At 43.5% G+C, this 21,818-nt stretch overlaps 1 protein-coding gene across 1 annotated transcript; it reads right to left on the minus strand.

Moving 5' to 3' along the window:
• Nucleotides 1-1,429: 1,429 nt before the first annotated feature.
• LOC311171593 (uncharacterized protein C13orf42) lies at nucleotides 1,430-20,659 on the minus strand (the record flags this gene model as incomplete). Its single annotated transcript, XM_084234563.1, has 4 exons — nucleotides 1,430-1,604; nucleotides 2,634-2,874; nucleotides 4,908-5,055; nucleotides 20,243-20,659. 4 exons carry the CDS (start codon nucleotides 20,657-20,659, stop codon nucleotides 1,430-1,432), a joined length of 981 nt encoding a protein of 326 aa, XP_084090689.1.
• Nucleotides 20,660-21,818: the final 1,159 nt, after the last annotated feature.

Here is a 21,818-nt window from a genome sequence, read left to right on the forward strand (position 1 = left end):
CTTTCATGCAGTTTATAAAACACATCTCCCAAACATTTATTTTTCAGTCAGACTTCTGGCTATAGTGGGTTTAGTATAAGCAACAAAATGAAGAAATCTTCCAAACATTGACATTGGCACTCAAAAAAAAAAAAATAATAAAGACCCAGTATTAAAACAATTTCAGTATATTTTTGTTCTGAAAATGTATTGATAAAAAAATTCTAAGAATGCCATATATTAGGTTTGTTTTTTTCCCCTCACAGGAGTTACAAAGATTCAGATTGTCAGATTCACATGAAAAAGAGATTCTTTCTTAAAAAACCTGAACATAAAGGATCCCATTACCTGCACCTGGAGGAAGGGAACTTTATCCAGTTCTGAGTCCTTTAGCCTAGATCACCCTTGACTTAATTTCGATTACCAGTTTTTCCTGGTCTGTCTCCCTTCCTGATCCCCGCCAGTACTCTTGCATTCATGGGCATAACCCCTAGGTGACTGATTTTTTTAACAAGAAAATTCCAGAGTAAGTGAGACTAGGCAAAGCGTGGGGTATTCTCCAAACCGGTGGTTCTCAAACTTGAGTGGGCATAACTACATGCAAAAATGCAAAAGGTATACGAGAAATGCAAAGAATATAATTAAAATGTAATTCTGATTGAGATACTGAAGTACAGAAATTCTTTCTTGTCAAAAAAGAACTTAATGATTCTGATTACCCTCTTACTGAGGGGAGGGAGAGGCACAGCTTTTCATAAATTGGCTACACAGGTTATCTATATGGATTTTCTAAGTGAGAATTGGAAAAAAGAGCCACTCCCTCTCCTTCCTTCCTCAGCAAATTGCCCTTGAGAAGTGGAGCCCAGTTTGGGGTTGTGGCAGGGCCCCAACACACTCCTCCCGTTTTTACTGTCAGGCCTCATCTTTTGACTAATTTAGCAGAAGTTTTCAGAATATGGTGAAAAGAGTTAAAGCAAAAGGAGCTGCTTCCTGAACTGCATCTTGTGCAAAGGAGGCAACCTCAGTACATAACAGAGTGTTGCTGGGCCCCACAGAAAGAGGAGCTCCCTCTTCGAATGTTTGGCCCAGAGATTCTGGGAGGGTTTGTTTCCTGTACTGAATGCAATGCCTACAGTGGCTTGGACAGACACACAGAGAACCAGCCAAGGTCAGGGGAGGCTGGAGACTGAGCTTGGATACTCCCACTCAAGGGCTTTCATTTCTTCTGCTATTGACTAGCCTGTACAAGAAAGCCAGGATCCCAAAGTTTCCTCGGCAGGCCCTCTGGGAGGCTACAGGTGTGTTTGGCACTGGCTGGGCACCTGCAGGCGTGTGTTCATGTGCTGGATTTTGTTACCATTTCCATTTTTAACTCCACCAAGCCCCCTAGGCTGCACTGGAAGCAGGTACCTCAGGGATCCAGCCTGGGTCAGGCTGGGAGGCCCAGGAGTCAGGGCACCGTCCGCTCCCACAGCGGCTGCCGAAGATGCCACTGCCCTCTGGGGTTCTCTGCCTCGTAGTAGTCCTCTTCCGGAGACCCCAGGGGCTCCAGGGAGAAGAGCTCCGCATCCCAGTCCATGTCATCTCCTGAGATGTTTAAGAGAATCTGTCTGGAGCCCTCCAGGCTGGAAGGGAAGAATGAGGCAGGGGATTAGGGTTGGCTTGGCCGGGCACACCAGAAAGGAATGCTCTTATTCCCCAGTCCTGTGGAGACCATCAGGTGCCCACCCCCTCAGGGCTGGACTTTATAGAGGACAAAGTATCCTCGTGGAAGTCGTGGATGGAACCTCAGCTGGACCTCAGCCTGGCCCTGATTGATGGGGTGAGAAGAGCTTTAATATGTCCAGTACATGGCCCCCTGTTAAGGAAGGAAAATGATCTTTAGAAAATGCCAAGATCCATAAGAGTTGTTGGTTCTTGTAAAAACAAAGAAAAACTGGTGGCTGTGCCTACATAGGCCCTTCTGCTGTGAAAGATGGGGTTTCTGCAGCGGCCTGGGCTGGGCAGGGTGGGATAGTGCTCACCGCCGGGAGTGAGTAGGTACCAGGGATTTGGAGTGCAAACCCTGAGGGCTGAGTGGACCAGAGGGAGGTCCTGGGCTGAAGGGACTGTTAGGAGTGGCGACAGCAGCAGCCTGGCTAGAGTAGGCGCATAGACTATTGGGAAAATATTTGTTTTCTTTTTTCTTTTTTTATGACATTAATTTATTTTATTATTTTTAAATTTTATACATTTTTACATCATTTTTCATATTTGCACAATGTATGCATTTCCATCTTGGTTATAGACCCCATACAATTCCCACCACCCTCGTTTTGATCCTACTCCCCTCCCCCCCCAGGGTGTCTCTGGTTTATAGTTGCTTGTTGACTGGGGAGGGGGCAGAGGAGAGATTGGGGTCAAAATAAGGGGGGTGCAATTGTATGGGGAATATAACCAAGATGAAAATGCATACATTGTGCAAAAACGGAAAATGATGTAAGAAATATATTTAAAAAAATGAAAAATATTCGTTTTCTAATTAAGACCTCCTTCTCAAAAGTTGCACAAGAAGGCATGGTAGGATGGGGGTTCAAGGTACCTTAAGAACCACCACCCCAAGAGTCTGCAGGGAACCAGCACATCTGGTTACACTGCTTGTCCCAGGCACTTACTCTTTTTTGCAGGCTTTGGGCTTAAATTTCAATGTGTTGAATGCCCCTTCTACTGCCTTAGGCAAGTAAATGGGGTGCCTCTCAAGCCTCCTCAGAGTGCCCAGGGTCCTGCATTCCAGGCCCCTTCGCAGCTGGCTGTCCAGTGCAGTCCCAGTGCGCGCAGCCATGTCCTCAGAGTGCCGGCGTGGCGCCCGCAAGATCCAGTTGGAGTGCAGGCTGTGCTCCCGCGAGCTGGTGGCCACTGGAGGAGAGATGGGGGTTCTCAGAAAGGGCAGGAGAGCTGAGCAAGGGGGTGATTTGACCGTGATTGTGGTCTAGCGACACAATGGGCTATTGTGTGTCCATTACAGATGAGCACCATCCACCTCTTCATACACTTGGAAAGATGCCCAAGACGTATTGTCAGTTGTGAGGTGAGAAAAGCAGATGACATAATAGAAAGCAAAGGGAGTGTGTGTGTGTGTGTGTCTGTGTGTGTGTGTGTTTAAACCCTTTTTGAGAAGACATAGACCAAAATGTGAACAGTGATTATTCTTTCTGGGTGGTAGTATCACAGGTCATATTCTTTACACTTTGGTGTGTTATTGGATTCATCTGATTTATAAATACAATGGATACAAGTTACTGTTATAATCAGAGAAATACAGTCTTTTCTGTTGAAAAGTGGTAACTGTGAAGATGACATTGGCATCCTCCGTGGATTCTGTTAGCCTTTTATCAATGTCCTGGGTTTCCCAAGCCAGACTCCTTTTTTTTTTTTTTTTTTTTTTTTGGTGGGACCCTCGCTGGCGGCCGGGGAACGAACCTGGCGCTGCAGAGGCTTCAGGCAGCCTCGCAGCCCAGCGCTCAACCGCTGCGCCACCAGGGGAGGCCCTCCCAAGCCAGACTCCTAAGGAGAGGTCTGTTCTTTGTCAGGCGCAGAGGGGCTGACAGGGGAGAGTGGGCAGGGGAAGACAGTGGGAGGAACTGTCTGTGACGTTTCACAGAATCGATGAGAATCAAAATCTCAGGGACACATGTCTTTGTAGGCCAGAGCAACAAGAAACCTTAAGAATATCAACTTTGGGGCCTCACTGGTGGCGCAACCAGTTAAGACGCAACCTATGAGGCTGTCCACAGACTCTGCAGTGCGGGTTCAATTCGTGGCAGACCGGGGAGATTCCCACATGATGCTGCAGACCTCTCCTGACTCACCAGCTACTCCTCTCAGCAGTGTACTTCGGTCAGTCTGCCTGTTCTGTTCCCCTTTCTGTCTCTGGTGAATCCTCTCAACCCCCACACCTCTGGCCTATACCCCAGCTCTTGTATGCATAAATAAATAAACCTTTAAAAAAAAAAAAAAGAATGTCAACTTTTGGGCATTAGATAAAACACTCAGAAATTATTCAGTATTGGTACTAAAAACTGTTACTTCACTAATCAGGGGCCAGTAACCCCCAAATAAAATCATCATTAATTACACTGTGGGGCCAAGTCCCAGATTTAAGTACTGGACCTGGGAAGTGGGCTCTCCTTGTGAATGTGGTGGATTCCTCACTTTCCGTGAGGAGAGGGCCAACTTCACACTTTGGCAAGGAAAAAGGCCCTACCCCCTCACTCCCTTCACTCCCTCTCCAGCCTCAGGGCCTCAGCAGACACCCTGGCAGGATGGTGACCCTGAGGGCGAGCTCGGAGGAGGGATGCAGAGGGTGACATGTGGGTGAAGGGTCACACAGTGCTGTCCCAGGGCCAAGATCTGTTGGCTCAAAGTCAAATTTTGAAATATAGTGTGTCTAGTCCCCACCACCCTTTTTAAATTATGGTGAAATAACACAGAACATAGTATTTGTAGTGCATGGTTGGGCAGTGTTGAGTACACGCCCGCTGTTGTGAGGAAGCTCTCCTGAACTTTTCACCTGGAAAAACTGATACTTTTTCAATACCCATTAGCAACTCCCCCTCCAGTCTCTTCCCTTAGTTGTTTCCCTGATACCTCTTCCTCGAGCCTTACAGGAGTTCTACCCTGTCTCAGCTGTGGCAAGAAGACCACTGAGAAGAAGTTTTTGTGCAAACAGGGCCCAGAGCTCGGGAGAGACAGGCCGGGTGTTGACAGCAGGAGCCACTACAGCCAGGAGCGCGGGAGGAGAGAGCTCCGGCCAGGCTCCCACTTGCTGATGTGTTTCCCCTTAATGGGAGGTGGGGCTCCTGAAAGTCCAGCTTACCTAGAGGCCCACGCCAGAGATCCTAACCTACCCTCGGGCACCTGGTTCCACCAGGGGGATGGGACGCACTCACCGTCGAAGTCCACGTCTTCATTTGGAGGGTCGGTCTCAGCAGTGCGCGGCCGTTTGTCTGTGTCCAACTCCGCGATGATGGAATCAAAGAAGGCCATGGCCTCCGCCACATCCGCACTGAACTGGGAGTATTTCTTGCTGGTGGTTTTGCGCTGGAGTTGAAGAGAGAGGAGAGGAGACAAGAGCTGCTAAGTCAGCCTATGCGCACCCCCCCACACACACACACGCACACACAGGAAGCCATAAAGAACCCACGAGGATTTTTGCTCGTGGATGTGAAGGATCACACAGTGAAGGGTGCTTCTGGATGTGAAGTTGTGCATTTGCAGATGTTAAAGGCAAATTTTAAGCCTTGGGGAAGGCAGGCAGGTACTCCAGATCCACAATTACCATAGTTCAGTGAGTTTCCCCTTATGCCAGGGAGGAAGAGAGAAGCAGCCTCTTTCTTGCTCAGGGACTGCTAGTGACCCTAAGGGAAAACACTTAGTCTTTCTTGGTCTTGCTTCTGCTCATAAACACCCAATTAAGTAAGAGCTGCACCTCCTTAGATCGGGGAGGAGATGCTCACAGAAGAATAAGAGGATAAGATAATGTTGAAAACTGAAAATATTAGTCCCGAAAGTGACCAAAATTGGGTTGAAGCCATGGAACAAAATAAAGAGCAATTAGTATGATAGCTTGAAAAGTATAAGGAATAATAAAATATAAAGTTTTTAAAATGTAGGAAATGCCTAGGGAGTATCCTAATTCCTTCCTGTGTGATCTCCTTCATCATTGCCATCTTCACAACAGCCAGCTGTCCCGGGGACTGATAGCAGGGAGTTCAGGCAGTGGAGAATTCACCATGGAAGGCAGAGAAACAACATGTGAACTACTCAATAGTTTCATTTAGGACTTCTTAAAAGGAATTTAGGGAATAAGGGAACACAGGAAGCAAAAAAAAAAAAAAGGAATAATATGTGTTAACCTGAGGTGTTTTGATCATACACAGGGTTATTTTGTGTGGCACTTTTATGGTGAGATGGTATTAAAAATGCCTTGATTAAATTATAAATTGGCTTATTCTATGTACAAGATTTTTGTAAAATGTATGCATTGTATAGTACTAGAAAACATTTTTAAATAGAGTTTATATATGACAATGAAATTACTTACATACTTTATTCTGCTATAAATAATAGTTTCAAAACACCATCAACATTACCACTTATAAGCCCACTAAGTGCATTTTAAGGTGTGTGTGTGCACTTTGTCATCTATAACCAAAATTCTGTTTCAAAGACTTTATTTTTTGTAAGACTTTTATTTATTTATTTATTTATTTTAAAGATTTATTTATACAAGCACGGGGAACAGTCAGAAGCGTGGGAGGGTGAGTGAATTCACCAGAGCCAGAGCGGGGAACAGAACAGGCAGACTGACAAAATACACTGCTGAGGGGAGCAGCAGGCGCAGCAGGAGAGATCTGCATGCCATGTGGGACCCTCACCGTTGGCCGGGGATGGAACTGGCGCTGCAGAGGCTGCGGGCAGCTTTGCAGCCCAGCACTCAACCGCTGCGCCACTGGGGAGGCCCTGTTTCAAAGACTTTATAATCTTTTTCCATGTGATTATGTTGCTGACTTGATAATCAGATAATCAGTTAAGTTCATATGCTTTGGTTGGTTTTCAAGTTTTAGGGATTGCTTTTTTCCCCTTTTGTAATCTAATGTTTTAAAAGCATGTAAACAACAATGCGTGTTCCAAAGCCAAACCATGCAAAGAGGGTTAACTTCCATGCCTGCCCTTCCCCTGTGTTCTCTCGCTCCCTTTAGTTTTTATTAGTTCTGTTTATCTCGCCATTGTTTCTTTTTGAAATACAAGCAAGCACGTATTTATTTTTGTGTAAATTTATTTTTGTGTTAATATACAATTTTACTCACTACTTTAAACTTTGGTTTAAAAAAACAAAAGGCAGCATCCAGCGTCCACCTGTGAACACTGCTGTCTTCATTCAGGTTCCTCTGAGGATTACTCACAGCAAGAAATAGAGATTCTCCTGGTTTCTGTTACTGGCAGTGGAGTTGTCCATGTACAGACACTGTAGGGACAAACTACACTCTTCTACTTATGGGTCACTAGATTCTTAGAATCTTTCACTCTTACCAGTAGTGTTTGTGTGTGTCATTTTGTTTTTCACTGGTGACACTTGAGTTGGGGGGAGGCTTCTGATGGGGTGCATGAGCTTGCTGTGTGTGTTCATAGGGAATATGGTGAGGACCAAGTGATCTGGCAAGTAGTTCAGAGGGGTTTGGTTATCAGCATTTCTCTTATATCTCATCAAGTACACTTTTAAATGTCTCCAAATGAATTTCATGATGATTTTTCTGAGTACCAAGGTAAGCTACAAGTCTAAGCTCACTGGGCTTTTTCAAGTCCTGGTTTAAATCCAAACTGATTCCAGCTTTTCCTGTCTTCCTACAGTCTCCATGGCCTTTCTAACTTCTATTCTGACATTCTCTTTGTCCACAGCAGAGCTCACTAGCATAATGAGCTGCCATCAGTTCAGCTCAGAGTTTAGGGCTCAGTCTGATCCCACAAGAAAATCCACTTTACAAAGAGGTGACTGTATAAAATGTTATTAACACCCTGGGTGAGGTCCCAAAATAGTCCTCCCTCTCTAAACTCAGAACACCAGGCAAAAGTACATTGCTTTCCACCTAACTTTGCCCCTTTTTCTCACAGAACATTGAAACTACTTCTTTGGAAAGGTGGAGTGTAATGCAGGTGCTGCCCCTGCACCTGCTCAGGCCCGAGTTTTGTGGGCTCATGTTCCTGGCGTCAGTCCCAACAGCTCCCAGAGGAGCTTTCTCTGAGAACATTGGTGTTGCGTTGCTGACTCCACTCCAGTTTGCCTTTGACATTTAACCTTCAGGGGCCTTAAGGTTATTTTTTTCCAAGTCTCCCTGCACCACCTTCTTATTTCAGACTTGGTCTCAGATTACTTTCCCTGAATGGAACACATTGCATCTTCCCCAACCAAACTCTGTCATACTTTTCATCTTAATCTCTGAATTCCCAAAGCAGTTTATGATATTTTTTTTGCATTTCATGACAGCTGCTATCTTGAGACTGGCACCTGGACTGAGCCCTTCTCCAGCCTGTGTCTTCCAGGCTTTTGCCTACAGAGATCTGAATGCTACAAAGTGATTTCCAGTTTGTAAACAGCAATATCTCTTCAGAGGTTAGGATGGGGGGGGCAGTTTTAACCCCCCTAAAGTGAAGAGAACCATCACCAAGCATCTAGTTTCCTTTTCACCTCCCCTGCGTGGCAATTGCTCTTCCCTCCCGAAAAGCCAGCTCCTGTGCCACCTCCTCGCCAAAGCCTCACTCACAGCATCATATAGACACAGGCGTGGTATCCTGGACTCACGCTCTGCCTGTGCCCACAGTCCACTGCAGCATGCTCCTGCGTGTCCTGGGGCACCCCACACTAGACCAACCTCTCCTTGGAGCTAGCTTTGACAAATAATACTTAAGATGTGACTGTCATTTGACAAATACTCACTGGCAGCCACTGCATATGTCAGACAGACTGTACAAAATACTCCCAACATCCTGGTTGTAATCCTACCTGTTTCTCTTGGAAGGTATGTCTGTCCATACCCCAGTGTGGTCCAGGCAGTGGTGCTGAGAGTCCCAGCTTCAGGCTGAGGGCTGCGCCAGGGCAGGCAGATGTCTTTCCATATATGAGTGTGGAGCACGTGTTTTGATGTCTGGTGTGGAGTAGTAACTATTTCTTGAGTGAATGAATGTGTGAGATATACACACACATACACATGCCTAAGTTTATATTCTTGAACCAGTTTGCTTCTTATTAATGTATACTTTGGGATTTAACTTGGCAAATTGCAAAAACTCTGTATCCTCATTTTTATTGAATACGAACAGTATACTCACTTGAACTAAATACCTTGAAATGTGAATGTCAATATTGGTGATGAAATTTTTAGGGTTAAATATGGAATTGGCCTGCAATGGATCATTCAACTGAATGAAATTCAATACCAAGCAGGTCGAATTTATCTACAAGCAATGCAATAGCATGAAAAGAAGCTTTTTAGGGCCTCCCCTGGTGGCACAGTGGGTTGAGCGCCACACTGTGAAGATGTCCACAGCCTCTGCAGCAGCAGTTCGATCCCGGCTGGCTGGCGAGTGTCCCACATGGCACTGCAGACCTCTCCTGTTGCGCCCGCTGCTCCCCTCAGCAGTGTATTTCATCAGTCTGCCTGTTCTGTTCCCCACTCTGTCTCTACGTACACACACATACACATGCCTAAGTTTATATTCTTGAACCAGTTTGCTTATTAATGTATACTTTGGGATTTAACTTGGCAAACTGCAAAAACTCTGTATCCTCATTTTTATTGAATCCTCTCACCCTCCGGCGCTTCTGACTGTACCCTGGTTATTGTATAAATAAATAAAATAAATCTTAAAAAAAAAAAGAAAGAAAAGAAAAGAAGCTTTTCAGAATAAACCCTTACAAGTTCTAATATACCCTCTTTGTTTTCTGTCATCCTAGGGATGGATATTCAAGAGAAACCTCATAATGATACTTATCTTTTCTTTTTCATATTACAACACCTGAGGAAAAGTGTACTCACAATTGAAGAGGAATTTTTGAAAGAAGAATGAGAGTTTATGAAACAGGAACTATAAATATAGGAAACAACTTGGGAAAAAGTTGCAATTTAAATACATAGGTACATATATCACATACAAACTGTCAACAGATTAGCTAAATGATAGACTTGCCTGAGCTGAAGAAAAAATATAGTGAAGTAGACAATACATCTGCTAAAATCATAACAAAGATTAAAAAAAAAGAAGAAGAAAGAGGTCTGTTTGTTAGGAATTCCAGTGTTACTAGGCCTTGGATTTACTTATTTAACTAAACGGTATAACTAGGCCTTGCACTTATTACTAGGCCTTATACTTATTACTAGGCCTTGTACTATTTAACTGTTTAAGATAACTGGAGAGCACAGCTACACATCTGTCTTCAGTAACAGGGGCTGATAAATTTTTGCATTTTTGTCCCTGGCTACTCCTGGCCTTATACATCATGTAAAAGAGTATTGTACTTAACAAAAACACTGAGTAAAAAGTTTTTGCTCAAATTTGTCAAACTGTTGGAAGCCTGACTGATGGAATTGAATTAATCCTTGAAACATAGTATAAAATTTTCATATACCATAATTAAAACTTCATAGTCTGATGAGAGAAGATATGGATTTGTCAAATGGTGTTAGGAAACTTCATTATTTGAGAAAAATTCAAGTCAGATTATCACTTGCCACTACTTATCAAATTAAATTGCTGGTGGATAAAAGGGTTGGGATTTTTTTATGAAACTGTCAAAGAGAGGGAGGTGAATGGTCACCATGAAATTGACCTTGAGACACAGAAGGACTTTCTAAGCAGTGGAAGAAATATTAATTTATAAAATATACCAACTGCATAAAAACCAGGATCTTAGTTACCTTAGAAAATGTCAACTAAAATTAAAAGAAACATAACTCAAAGAAAGTATTTTTAGGGGCCTCCCCGGTGGCGCAGCGGTTGAACGCTGGGTTGCGAAGCCGCCGCAGCCTCTGCAGCGCCGGTTCGATCCTCGGCTGCTCCCCGGCCACCGGAGGAGGGTCCCGCATGGCGCGCAGACCTTTCCTGCCGCCCGCTGCTCCCCTCAGCAGTGTACTTCGGTCCTTCTATCTGCTCTGCTCCCTGCTCTGGCTCTGGTGAATTCTCTCACCCTCCCGTACTTGTGACCATACCCAGTGCTTATATAAATAAATAAATAAATCTTTAAAAAAAAAAGAATTTTTAGTGCATTTTTATACCCTTAATATAAGAAGAGTTCATTTAAATAATTAACACCTTAATGAAGCCAAAAGAAAAATTTATAAAGATTTGAATAGGAAATCACTTATACAAGAAGAATACATTGGTTTGATTTTTCAAAGGATCATTCTTTGTTCAAGAAGAATCACAGAGAAGTACCATATAATACAATTTATCTACTACATAAGCAAACTTTTAGAGTTAACACAAATACCTGTTGCTAATGCAGTGTAAAAAGAAGGGCTTTAAAAAAAAGTATTTATTTATTTAAGCACGCACTGGGTACAGTTAGAAGCACGGGAGGTCGAGAGAATTCACCAGAGCCAGAGCGGGGAGCAGAACAGGCAGACTGACAAAGTATGATGCTGAGGGGAGCAGCAGGCGCGGCAGGAGAGGTCTGAGCACCAGGTGGGACCCTCGCTGGGCGGCCAGGGATCAAACTTGGCACTGCAGAGGCTGTGGGTAGCTTCGCAGCCCAGTGCTCAACCGCTGCGCCACTGGGGAGGCCCAAAAAAGAAGGACTTTTTAATTCACTGTTTATGAAAGTGTAAGTTGCAAAATGTCTCAAAAAGTTGTTATGTAGAATAATTTTTTTTACATTTGTCATTTTTTTATTAATTATTTTTTTATTTTTTTACATCATTGTTCATTTTTAAACAATATTTGCTTCCCCCACCCCCTCAGGTATAGTCCCCATAGAGTTTCCTTCACCATCACCTCAGTCCCTGTGCTCCTCCCTCCCTCCCTCTGATCCGTCTCCCACCTCCTCCCCTGCAGTATGTCTCTCATTTATAATTGTCTGGTTTTGCTTTGTTGTGTTTTGTACTGTTGTTATTTTTAGACTAATTTTTAAAGATTAATGACTTGATTCATTAATCATACTTCTAGATATCTCTGATAAAATGCTTTATAGACACAGAGTAAGATGTACTTATAATTTTAAACAATTATTTAAAAAATAAGAATTATTACAATGTTTCCCATTTAAAGTTTTGTTTTCCAAAACTAGAGAATGAAATAGGAAAGACTCCCATACTATATAAAATTAATAGAAAAAAGAGATTATAAAAAATTATATTATGTGAACCAATTTAGTAAATTTATAGTTTTACATATACAGCATACCAAGTTAGCAAATAGAAATATAGGATGGCAGTTCAATTTCACACACAAAAAAATAACTTTTTATTATAAATATTTAAAAAATATTTTACAGGACATACTTTTATTAAAAGAGTGCCTATTGTTTACCTGAAATTCAAATTTTATGTATTAGGGCTATCAGATACACAGGCAGTATTAATAAATGATTGATAGAAACTTTCTTTCCAGGGCCTCCCCTGGTGGCGCAGCAGTTGAGCGCTGGGCTGTGAAGCTGCCCGCAGCCTCTGCAGCGCCGGTTCGATCCCTGGCCTCTGGCGAGGGTCCCATATGGTGCCACAGACCTCTCCTGTCTCACCTGCTGCTCCCCTCAGCAGTGTATTTCATCAGTCTGCCTGTTCTGTTCCCCGCTCTGGCTCTGGTGAATTCTCTCACCCTCCCGTGCTTCTGACTGTACCCAGTGCTTATATAAATAAATAAATAAATCTAAAAAAAAAAAAGAAAGAAACCTCCTTTCCATTATTATCTTATTATCTCTGGATAAGAGTTTAAGTTATTTTTATTTTCTTCCTTGTATCTTTCTGAATTTTATAAGTTTCATCTAATAAGCAAATATAACTTTATCATCAGAAAAAAAATGTTTGCCTAAAAGTATCCTTTTGATGGTGAGCTCTGATCTATTATACACTGGAAATTTTAATTATTACACTATGGCTCCATACGAATATACTCAAACTATATTCTACATCATTAAACACAAAAATAATTTTCTACCCTTTCAAAACCACAAACTGATTACTTTTCCAGACCTTTCATCAAACTTTGTTACAGTTTCCTTTTTTTTTTTTCACATTTTAAAAGGACAGGTTTATTAGGAAAAGGAGAAAAAGAGAAGCACCTGCATAATCACAGGCAGGCAGGAGAGCTGCCTGTAACAATTTGCTTCTTAAATTAGTTGAGTCTCTCAAGTTATCGGTTTATTGAACATCTACTATGTGCCTGCTAGAAGTCCAAGATAAATAGACATGGTACCTCTACTCAGCAAGCTCACAGCCAGTAACAGAAATAACCAATGCACATATAATTACAGCTCTGGGTGCTAAGTACTGGATGCTGAGTACTGAGTTCTGGATGCCGAGTGTCTAGTGCTGAGCCCTGAGCTGTGGGTCAGGACGGAGAGGCAGGAAATCCACTGTCTTAGTCTGTGGATGTTTGTAAAGGCTTTCTGGGGAAGTGCTTTTACAGTTGACTTTTTGTCCCCCTCTGCTGTCCTAAAAGATAAAAAGTTAGCCAGCTGAGTGGAGTTTGGTGGAGAGGTAAAGGGGAGGAGGAAGTACTATTTCTAGTGCTGAGCAAACAGTGTGTATTTGGAGGATGGATTTGGGAATATAATTACCCATCAGATGGCTTGACTGAGTGGGGCTGTAGGAATTATATTCTCAGTCATCAATCATAATTATACTGTTTGTCACCTCATGGAAAGCATGCCCAAGCATAATGGAATATTCTTTGCAGCTCATATGGAATTTTTACTGCCTTTCAGCCCTGCACACCAGATATTGGTCAATTGATAAAGATCCCTCAGCAACAGATGCTTACAAGAAACCTGCATTTTAATATCTCCGTGTTTACAGATAGCCCCACCCCCTACTCCAACAGATCTGAAAAAATAATTCTGAATGGTGTAGATCAGATCCAGAATCTGCTTCCTATTCCATATGCAATTTACATGAATGATTTGAAATCTTTTTCTCTGATGAATTGGATTTAGACTCTCCTGCCAGAAAGAATCTTTTGTTTACTGTTGACATAGTTTTATTTTATGAACCAGGATTGGATGGCCTCACTAGAAAATTGATTCTGAAAGCTTTTGTCAGAATAAAACTATTTTAAAGAACAATCAATCACTTTTGGCAAGCCTCCAGAATTCCTTTGCTGCTTCTTTTTTTTTTTTTTTTTCCTTTGCTTCTTTTAAAATCATTCTTGTAGCAGGTGAATAATTTCTCTAGTCAGGGAATTGGAGGGAGGTGGTATGGAGAATGTGAGAGGGGTAAACATTTTGTAGCTGGCTCATCCAAACAAACACATCAGAAATTCAAACTTAATGAGGCTTCTAGCTGTGGTAGGTGACCAAGTAACATGTAATCTCAACCCCAACCATCTGGGTATTGTTCCAGGGGCATGACAGTCAATTTGAGCTGCCCCCTTGGCCAGGCCTGGATATGCAGCCAGCCTCCCCGAGGCCCTGCTCTGTGTCCATTCTAGCCAGCATCCAATACATGATCCAATACAGTCCTCACAGTGGGATGCTGGCTATTAACACGTCCATCGAGCCTAAAAGATGGTGAGCTGTCCTCAGTGAGGCCTCCAACTGCCAGTGAGCACTCTGGTCAAAGTCAGAGCATCATCTCAAAGTTTTATCTTCACCTTCCATCAAAACTCAAACTGATCTGCCCTACAAGGGAAGTTCTGACCCCTGCTACCACACGGAGAGACCTGGAAAAAATGCTAGCTGAAAGAAGCCAGTCACAGAAGAACAAACACTGTATGATCCCACTTATATGAGGTCCCTAGAGGAGGCAGATTCATAGACAGAAAGTAGAAGAGAAGGTACCAGGGGTGGGGGAGGGGAGGTGGGGTTACTGTTTAATGGATACAGACTTTCTGTTTGGGGTAATGAAAAGATTCTAGAAATGGATTGGTGATGGCTTCACTACACAGTTAAAATGGTAAATTTTTAAAAATATATTTTGAACTTAAAAGACTTGCTTTATATTTAAAAAAATAATTATCAAACCTTTCACTAAGACATTCTCCTAATGCCTAAATGAAGTATTTTTAGAGTTTCCATGACCTCTTAAGGAATTTATTTTCTAGTGTACTACAATATACCGGTTTCAAGTGTTTTTAAAAATATTAAAATTAGGGCTTAATAGTGTTCAGTGTTCAGCCACCTTAGGTTTATATAAATGAGCAACTGGAAAAGTTCTTAGAAGTCTGTGTGGACAGTTCTACCTGTCATCTGACAATTAACAATTTGAAAGGTATCTAGTGTTATACATTTTACTTTAAAAGAAATTGATAGAAAATCATTCAATGAAAAGCATTAAATTTCTTAACAATTCATTACCCTCAATAGACTTCATTAACCATATTTGGGGACACAAAAAGGACTCATTTAAGGAGCTGGCATGCCATGTTGAAATGGTTTCCTTCATGTTTGGCTGATCTTATCACCAAAAAAAGTTGAAATGGGTGATAAAAAACACTCTGGAATTAGATAGTGGTAATGAGTCGCACAACTGAATATACCAAGAAACACCAAATTATACACTCTAAAGGGTGAGTTTTATGGGATGTGATTAAAGTTTTTACTTAAAAAAAAAAAGTCAAGCTGAGAGAAGTGATGTTTGTGAGGACTGAAAAGAGAGAAGTGAAGTGACCCAGAGCTCCTCCCAGCAGCTTACAGAAATCACCAAGGGACAACGTGAGGGGAGACTGCACATCCTAGACAAGCCCCTAGGACAGATTGCAGAGGGGGCATTTGCTTTCTAAGATGCTGAGATGAAGGAAAATAGCAAGAAATCTAACAGGATAGCTTTCGCTCTTCTTAGACATTTTTCTTTCATAGGGTGAGCTGTGCCTTTAGAGAATATTGACAAAGATCTTTGGAAAGTTGTGTGGTCCATTTGTGGCCCTGGTATATGAATGTTCTCTGAGCTCAGAAGGAACTGGCGGGCATGTATTTCCTGGTCCTCACTGAGATGTGGAGCAAGGCTGTACCTTTGCCTGTTGGAGCAGGGGCTCTCAACATCTCCAGAAATCCATGCAATGTTTTCTTGCCTCACCCTCCCACCGAGTGACCACTATGAGGACAGGGCCTTCGACTTGCTTACTGGTATCTAGAGGCGCTCTTGATCTACCATATGTACGTCATAAATATAAGCTAGTGGATGAAGGGATAAAGGAAGAAAGGATATAACTGTTAATGAATCATTATTATTATTGTTTTTGAGGATGTAACCAACCATATAATACACAGTTCCCAGTATCAAGTCTCATAGGAGAATTTTTTAATTTAAAGGGGGTGGGGATAGAAACTCACTTCCCCTAAGCAACAGGTATGATTCTTTTCTCAGATAGTCAGAACATTGAAATGAGTCTGGATCATTTTTATTACTGCTTCCAGCAAGTGAAGAACCAAATTTAAAGTTCACCTATAGCTGCCAAATTAGTTGTATGAGCTACATATTCTTTGGAGTGGTCTTGATTTTCTGATATTTTCTCTCCCAGTTTTCCATTTTTTTTTAAGTTTAGGTTCAATTTATATACAATAAAATGCACAGATCTTAAGTGTTCACTCCAGTGAGTTTTGACAATTGTACACACCCTGTACAATGTCCACCTTAAATAAGACATTGAATCTCATAGCCAAACTATTCCCCCATGGTCCTTTCAAGTCAATTCCAATCCACAACCCCACTGTTCGTGTCCTCCCCACCACCCAGACAACCACCTTCTTATTTCTAGCATGGTGGGCTAGTTTGGTCTGTTCTTGAACTTTATCTGAATAGAATCATACAGCATATACTCTGTAAATTCTCCATTCACTTACAATAATATTTTTGAAATTACTGCCTGATAGTGCTGAGACTTAACCCCTAGGCCACCAGAGAGGCCCAGACATTTAAGTTGTTCCTAATTTGTTTCTATTATCTACTATTGCAGATAATACTGCTTTGAAAATTTCTGTGCAAGTCTGTTTGTGAAAATGTTTTTATTCTATCAGATAAAGAACAAGGAGTGGAGTTGCTAGATCATAGAGTAAATGTTTTTTCTTTATAAGAAATTGCTCAATAATTCACCACCAGTATTAAAAGTTCCAGCAGCACTTCATTCTCACTAACAGTGGGTATGAAGCGGTATCTCTGATAGCAGATGTTATTGATCATCTTTTTATGTGTTTATTGCCCAGTTGTATCTACCTTGATGTTTGTTCAGGTTTTTCTTACTTTTCTTACATTTACTGGCTCACTTGCCTGTTGTTGATAATAGCAGCTTTTCATATGTCCTGGATAGAAATCCTTTCATATATACGTATTTGATGTATTTTAAATATTTTTTTGTAGTTTGTGATTTGTTCATTTTATTCAATGTGTCTTTTAGTGGCCCAATTTTTTTTTTTAAATTTGACAAAGAAGAAAACATCATTTTTCTTTGGCTATGTGTATTTTTTTTTTAAAGATTTATTTATTTATTTATACATGCACTGGGTACAGTCAGAAGCGTGGAAGGGTGAGAGAAATCACCAGAGCCAGCGCGGGGAGCTGAAGAGGCAGATGTACTGAAATACACCATTAAGGGGAGCAGCGGGCGGCAGCAGAGGTCTGCGCCATGTGGGACCCTCGAACTGGCGCTGCAGAGACTGCATGCAGCTCCGCAGCCCAGCGCTCAACCACTGCGCCACCAGGGGAGGCCCTGGCTGTGTGTCTTGCCCCAGTAGTGGTTTGTGAAATAAATGTAGTGTGTCATGACCAACTTTAATAATGACAGAATAAACAATAAATAATAACAATAATAGAATAGAATACTTTTGAAAATATCAGAACACCAAAAGGAATAGGCATAAGGATATTTCATAAAATTTTTGTTTTGGGTGTGTGTTCAGATAAACCAGGTCCGTATCTAAAATATAGATTTTTTTTTTTACTGTGGGCCTTAAACAAAATAGATTAAAAGCCATTATCCTCCCCCAAGACAGAGACAAACATGGGAACGTGAGTTCTGTGGCCAGGCCAGGGGCTGGTGATTATGGAGAGGTTGAGAAGCTCACCAAGTGCCCAGGGAGCACCGCTCCATGGCGGCCAGCTCTCCCCAGTTCTGTGGCACAAAAGGCATCAGACTTCAAAGTTTATGAAACATCCACAAATGATCAAAAAGTGTTCACATAGAAAAGCTACTGGTGTTTTAAAAAGGTACTGTTTTGGCTTCTTTAAGGTCCCCGAGGGCACTGCAGTCCATCAGGAAGATGCATCTTAACAAACCCTAGATGATGTGATACTGTTAAAGAGAGATGTGTTTAACCTTGAAGAGAGGGGTGTGTTTATTTCCTAGGGCTCCCATAACAAATTACCACAAACTGGGCATCTTGGAACAATAGAAATTTACTGTCTCGTAGTTCTGAGGCTAGAAATCTGAGATCAAGGTGCTGGTGGAGCTGTGCCCCCCAGAGCATGAGGGAAGGATCTGTTCCTTGCCCTCTCCCAGCTTCTGGTAGCTCCTGTGGCAGCACCACCCCAATCTTCACCCATCATTCTTCCTACCGGCCTGCCTGTGTGCCAACTTCCTCTTCTTGTGTAAGGGCGCCAGGGGCAGGGGATTAGGGCCCACCCTAATAACCTCATCTTAACTAATTACCTCTGCAATGACCCTATTTCCAAATAAGCTCACGTTCTGAGGTGCTGAGGGTCAGGTCTTCAACATATTTTGGGGAAATACAAGTCGATTCATAACAGGGAGTCGGGAAATGGCATTTATCCTAGATCTTAATTACCACTAAGCATTTCCTACCAACACAGGAGAGTGATGACGTTCTAGAAGGAAGAGGCCCCTGCTGTGCCAGAGAACCAGGCAGCCATTGGCCACCTTGCTGTCTAGCGTCTGAACCCACATCTCCAGGCACACCCACATAGCTCTTCAGGAGCAATGGGGATGGAGAGCAGCTTGTCTGAAGACTGCCCGTGCACCTTCCAGTTCAGAGCCAGAGAATGCTTAACTCCATTGTGAGTGCTTCAAGGTCCTGTCATGGGGGAACCTTGCTTCTCCGTCACCAGGTATAGTCTTACTCTCATTTGTATGCTACTGAAATAAAGACCCAAAGAAGTTAACAACTTGACAAAGGCACACAGCTGGTCAATACAGAATTAAAAGTCGGCCCTTGGTCTTGTTGACTTCAAAACCTTTTTAAGACTCTCCTGGTTCTACCATGGGCACAAGACTCTCCTGTCAGTGCATTGCATCATGGGGAGACCCTCCCCAAAACCCCCACAGTCCCCGGGAAACCCTTTATCCCAGTGCTGGTGGCTTGGGCTCTAACCCACCTTCTCACCTTGTTTAGACAGTTGAGCAAGGAAGGAAGTAGGGGGACGGAATGTAAATTCTACTAAGAGAGAACTCCACTGTAGCGGAAATTATGGTGTCTAGAGGGTATCGCTCCAGAGCCTGGTACCCCAGGACACTTGACCTGGAAGGAACAGCAGAAGCTGCTGTGCCCCTCACCCCATCATCTCTGCTATGGAGGTGGCCCCGAGGGAGGGCTGACTGCCCACACGTCTACAGCTGCTGGTCACAGGGTCTGCCTTCACACCGGCCCAGTGCTGACAGGCATTTGGGGTTAAAACGATTATTTAAGCTGCTCTCTTGTAGGATAAGATGCAGACACTTGACACCAACCGGGTGAGGCCAACCCATAGGGATAGCAGGCCACATGGGGGCAGGTTTGGTGGGGCTTCCACGGCCTGCAGACACTCTGGGGGGTACAGGACTGCTCTGCACGCCTTTGAGTCCAGTCATCAGGAAATAGATCCATGGAAGTAGGAAATACAGTCTCAAAACTCGGGATAACTAATTGGTCACCGCCCCTCAGGAAGAGGCCCTCCCACCTTCCCTTCTGGTGCAACTTGAATGCCCAAGGGAAGAAATGTGTACAGACACTGCCACGGTATAAATGCAAATTCTCTCTCCTGCCTGTTTGCCTGGGCTTGGAAGTTTCCATGGCCAGCAAAGCAGGTGTGCCGTCTCCTTTGAGGACAGACGCTTACACGGCTGTGCCCAAGTATAATGCCTTGGTCCCAGGTATAGCTCGAGGAAACCCCCTGGTTGTTTCACTCACATGGGGCTTAAACCCTTAGGTATTTGAAAACATCTAGTTCACATGAAGATTTCAGTTTTTACTGAGATTTTTAGATGTGATTATAAAAATTAAAAAAAACAACAATTTATTGATAAATTATTTGTTGATAAACAATAACATGCATGATCTCATTCATCAGGTAGGTAGCAAATGACAAATGCACCATGCAAATTCAGTGCCCTCTGACACCAAAGCCTCAGCCACCCACTACTGCAACCCCAGGGTGCTCTCTAGAAACCTGTCCCATTGCTTCCACGTGGAAAAGCAACATCTCCCCGGCAGGAAGAAGGCAATGGAGAGTCTCAGAGGAGGACTGAGCGACTGCCCAGAATGCACAGATGAGCTAAGCTGGCATGGATGGGGCTAAGCCAGGGTTCAAACAGGCATCCGTGGAGACATCTGGAAGAACTCATCTAAACTGAACTTATCAGCAGCACTTACCTTTATTTCTGTGGAGGCAGACTGCACAAGGGTCTTCTTTCCCCCCTTGGAGGATTTGGAGGAGGTGGAGGAAGTGCCCTGGGCACGTCTGGCCTTCAGGTCATTGAGGCTGCTGAGGTACTTCTTCCGCAAGGCCAGCAGCTCCTGCAAGTACTGCAGGCAGTTCTGGGTGCGCGAGTACATCCACGCCCGGTCCCCCTCCTGCTGCAGGTAGCACAGGCTGGTGTCCATGCTGCTGGTGCTCTTGTACTTCTTCAAGGACTCGCTGAATTTCTCCCCGTGGTCCCCAACCACATACATGGAGCTGCTGCGAATCAGCCTCACCCCAGAGCTGGCTCTGTCATAATGGGGGCTCTCGGCCACCTCCGCCTTTCTCTGCGGGCTGGAGTGAAAGATGGAGTGGATCTTTCTGAACATGGTGCTGGGTTTCTCTCTGTGGGTACCTTCCAGCTGCCTGTGCTGTGCCACCTGATCAACTGGGGGTTGGGGAACCAACATCCAGGCCTCCTGTCACTTGCCTCCCAGGAGGTCTCTGGTCTCTGCAATCCCAGTGAGGAGGAGCTGGTCAGGGTGGGGACAGGAGCATGGCTTCTGGGGGGACATTTACATCCAATAACCAAGATGCATAAACTACCTTCTACTGGTGCTAGAAAGCCATGAGCTGTGAGCTTAAAAGCAAGCACCCTGATGGCCTTAAGCCCTGCTTGTGCGATTATCTTCAGTGCTGCTCCATCGAAGACCCTAGCTGGATGGGGAAAGTATGCAAATGCTCTTTCTGCTGGTTGTTTTCTTTCCTTTTCATTTCCATTTCTGGCTGCAGTCTCCCCGGGGTTGACTTGATCTTGGTGTGGATTTTTCATTTTTCCATCTTGACTGATCTGGCCTTAGCCCTGAACTCCTTGTATCCAAAATAAAATCCTACTTGGCAAGGACACCACTCAGCCAAAACCAGTGTGTTGCTTAAGGTAAAATTCAGTTGCCCAGGATGGACCCGGGTGGACACAACCAGGGCTGCTGGCAGGTGCCTATAAGCTGGGCTCTGAGCAGGCACGCGTGTCCCGGAAACGCCTCGCCCTGCTGTAAGGAGACCTCACGGCCGACACCAGATAGCAGCCTTTTGTGGAGACAGGAGGATTCAGGTGTCGCGACCACAACTTTCTGAGCAAGGCCCAGTGAATGAGGGGTAGCCTCATAGCCGGGGCCAGCACAGTCTGCAGCTTGAGCACATCTTAACTTAAGTAGACTAGTTATAGGTAGACACCAGCTTTTCCAAGATCATCATTAGAATGTACTAGGACCTCAGGGATGTTCCCTCTAGGATTTTTCTCAGGAGAAAGCTAAACATCATTATCACATTCATTTTCCACTCAGTCTATTTCTTCCCCAGACTTCAGAGAGCTGAAGCCTATACATCTCCAGGACAGGCATCTCTTCAGCTGGATGGGTGTTAGAGGAGATTATGAGCCCCCCAAAACTGTAAAATGTTATTGGATGTATGTTTAGCATGGTTTGTTTGGCTGCACTTTGTTTTGAGAAAGGGTTTGTGGTTTGATTAGCTATTCAGAGGTGTGTGATA

The sequence above is a fragment of the Talpa europaea genome (assembly GCF_964194135.1).
Source record: "Talpa europaea genome assembly, chromosome: 6".
In the NCBI taxonomy this organism is placed as follows: domain Eukaryota; kingdom Metazoa; phylum Chordata; class Mammalia; order Eulipotyphla; family Talpidae; genus Talpa; species Talpa europaea.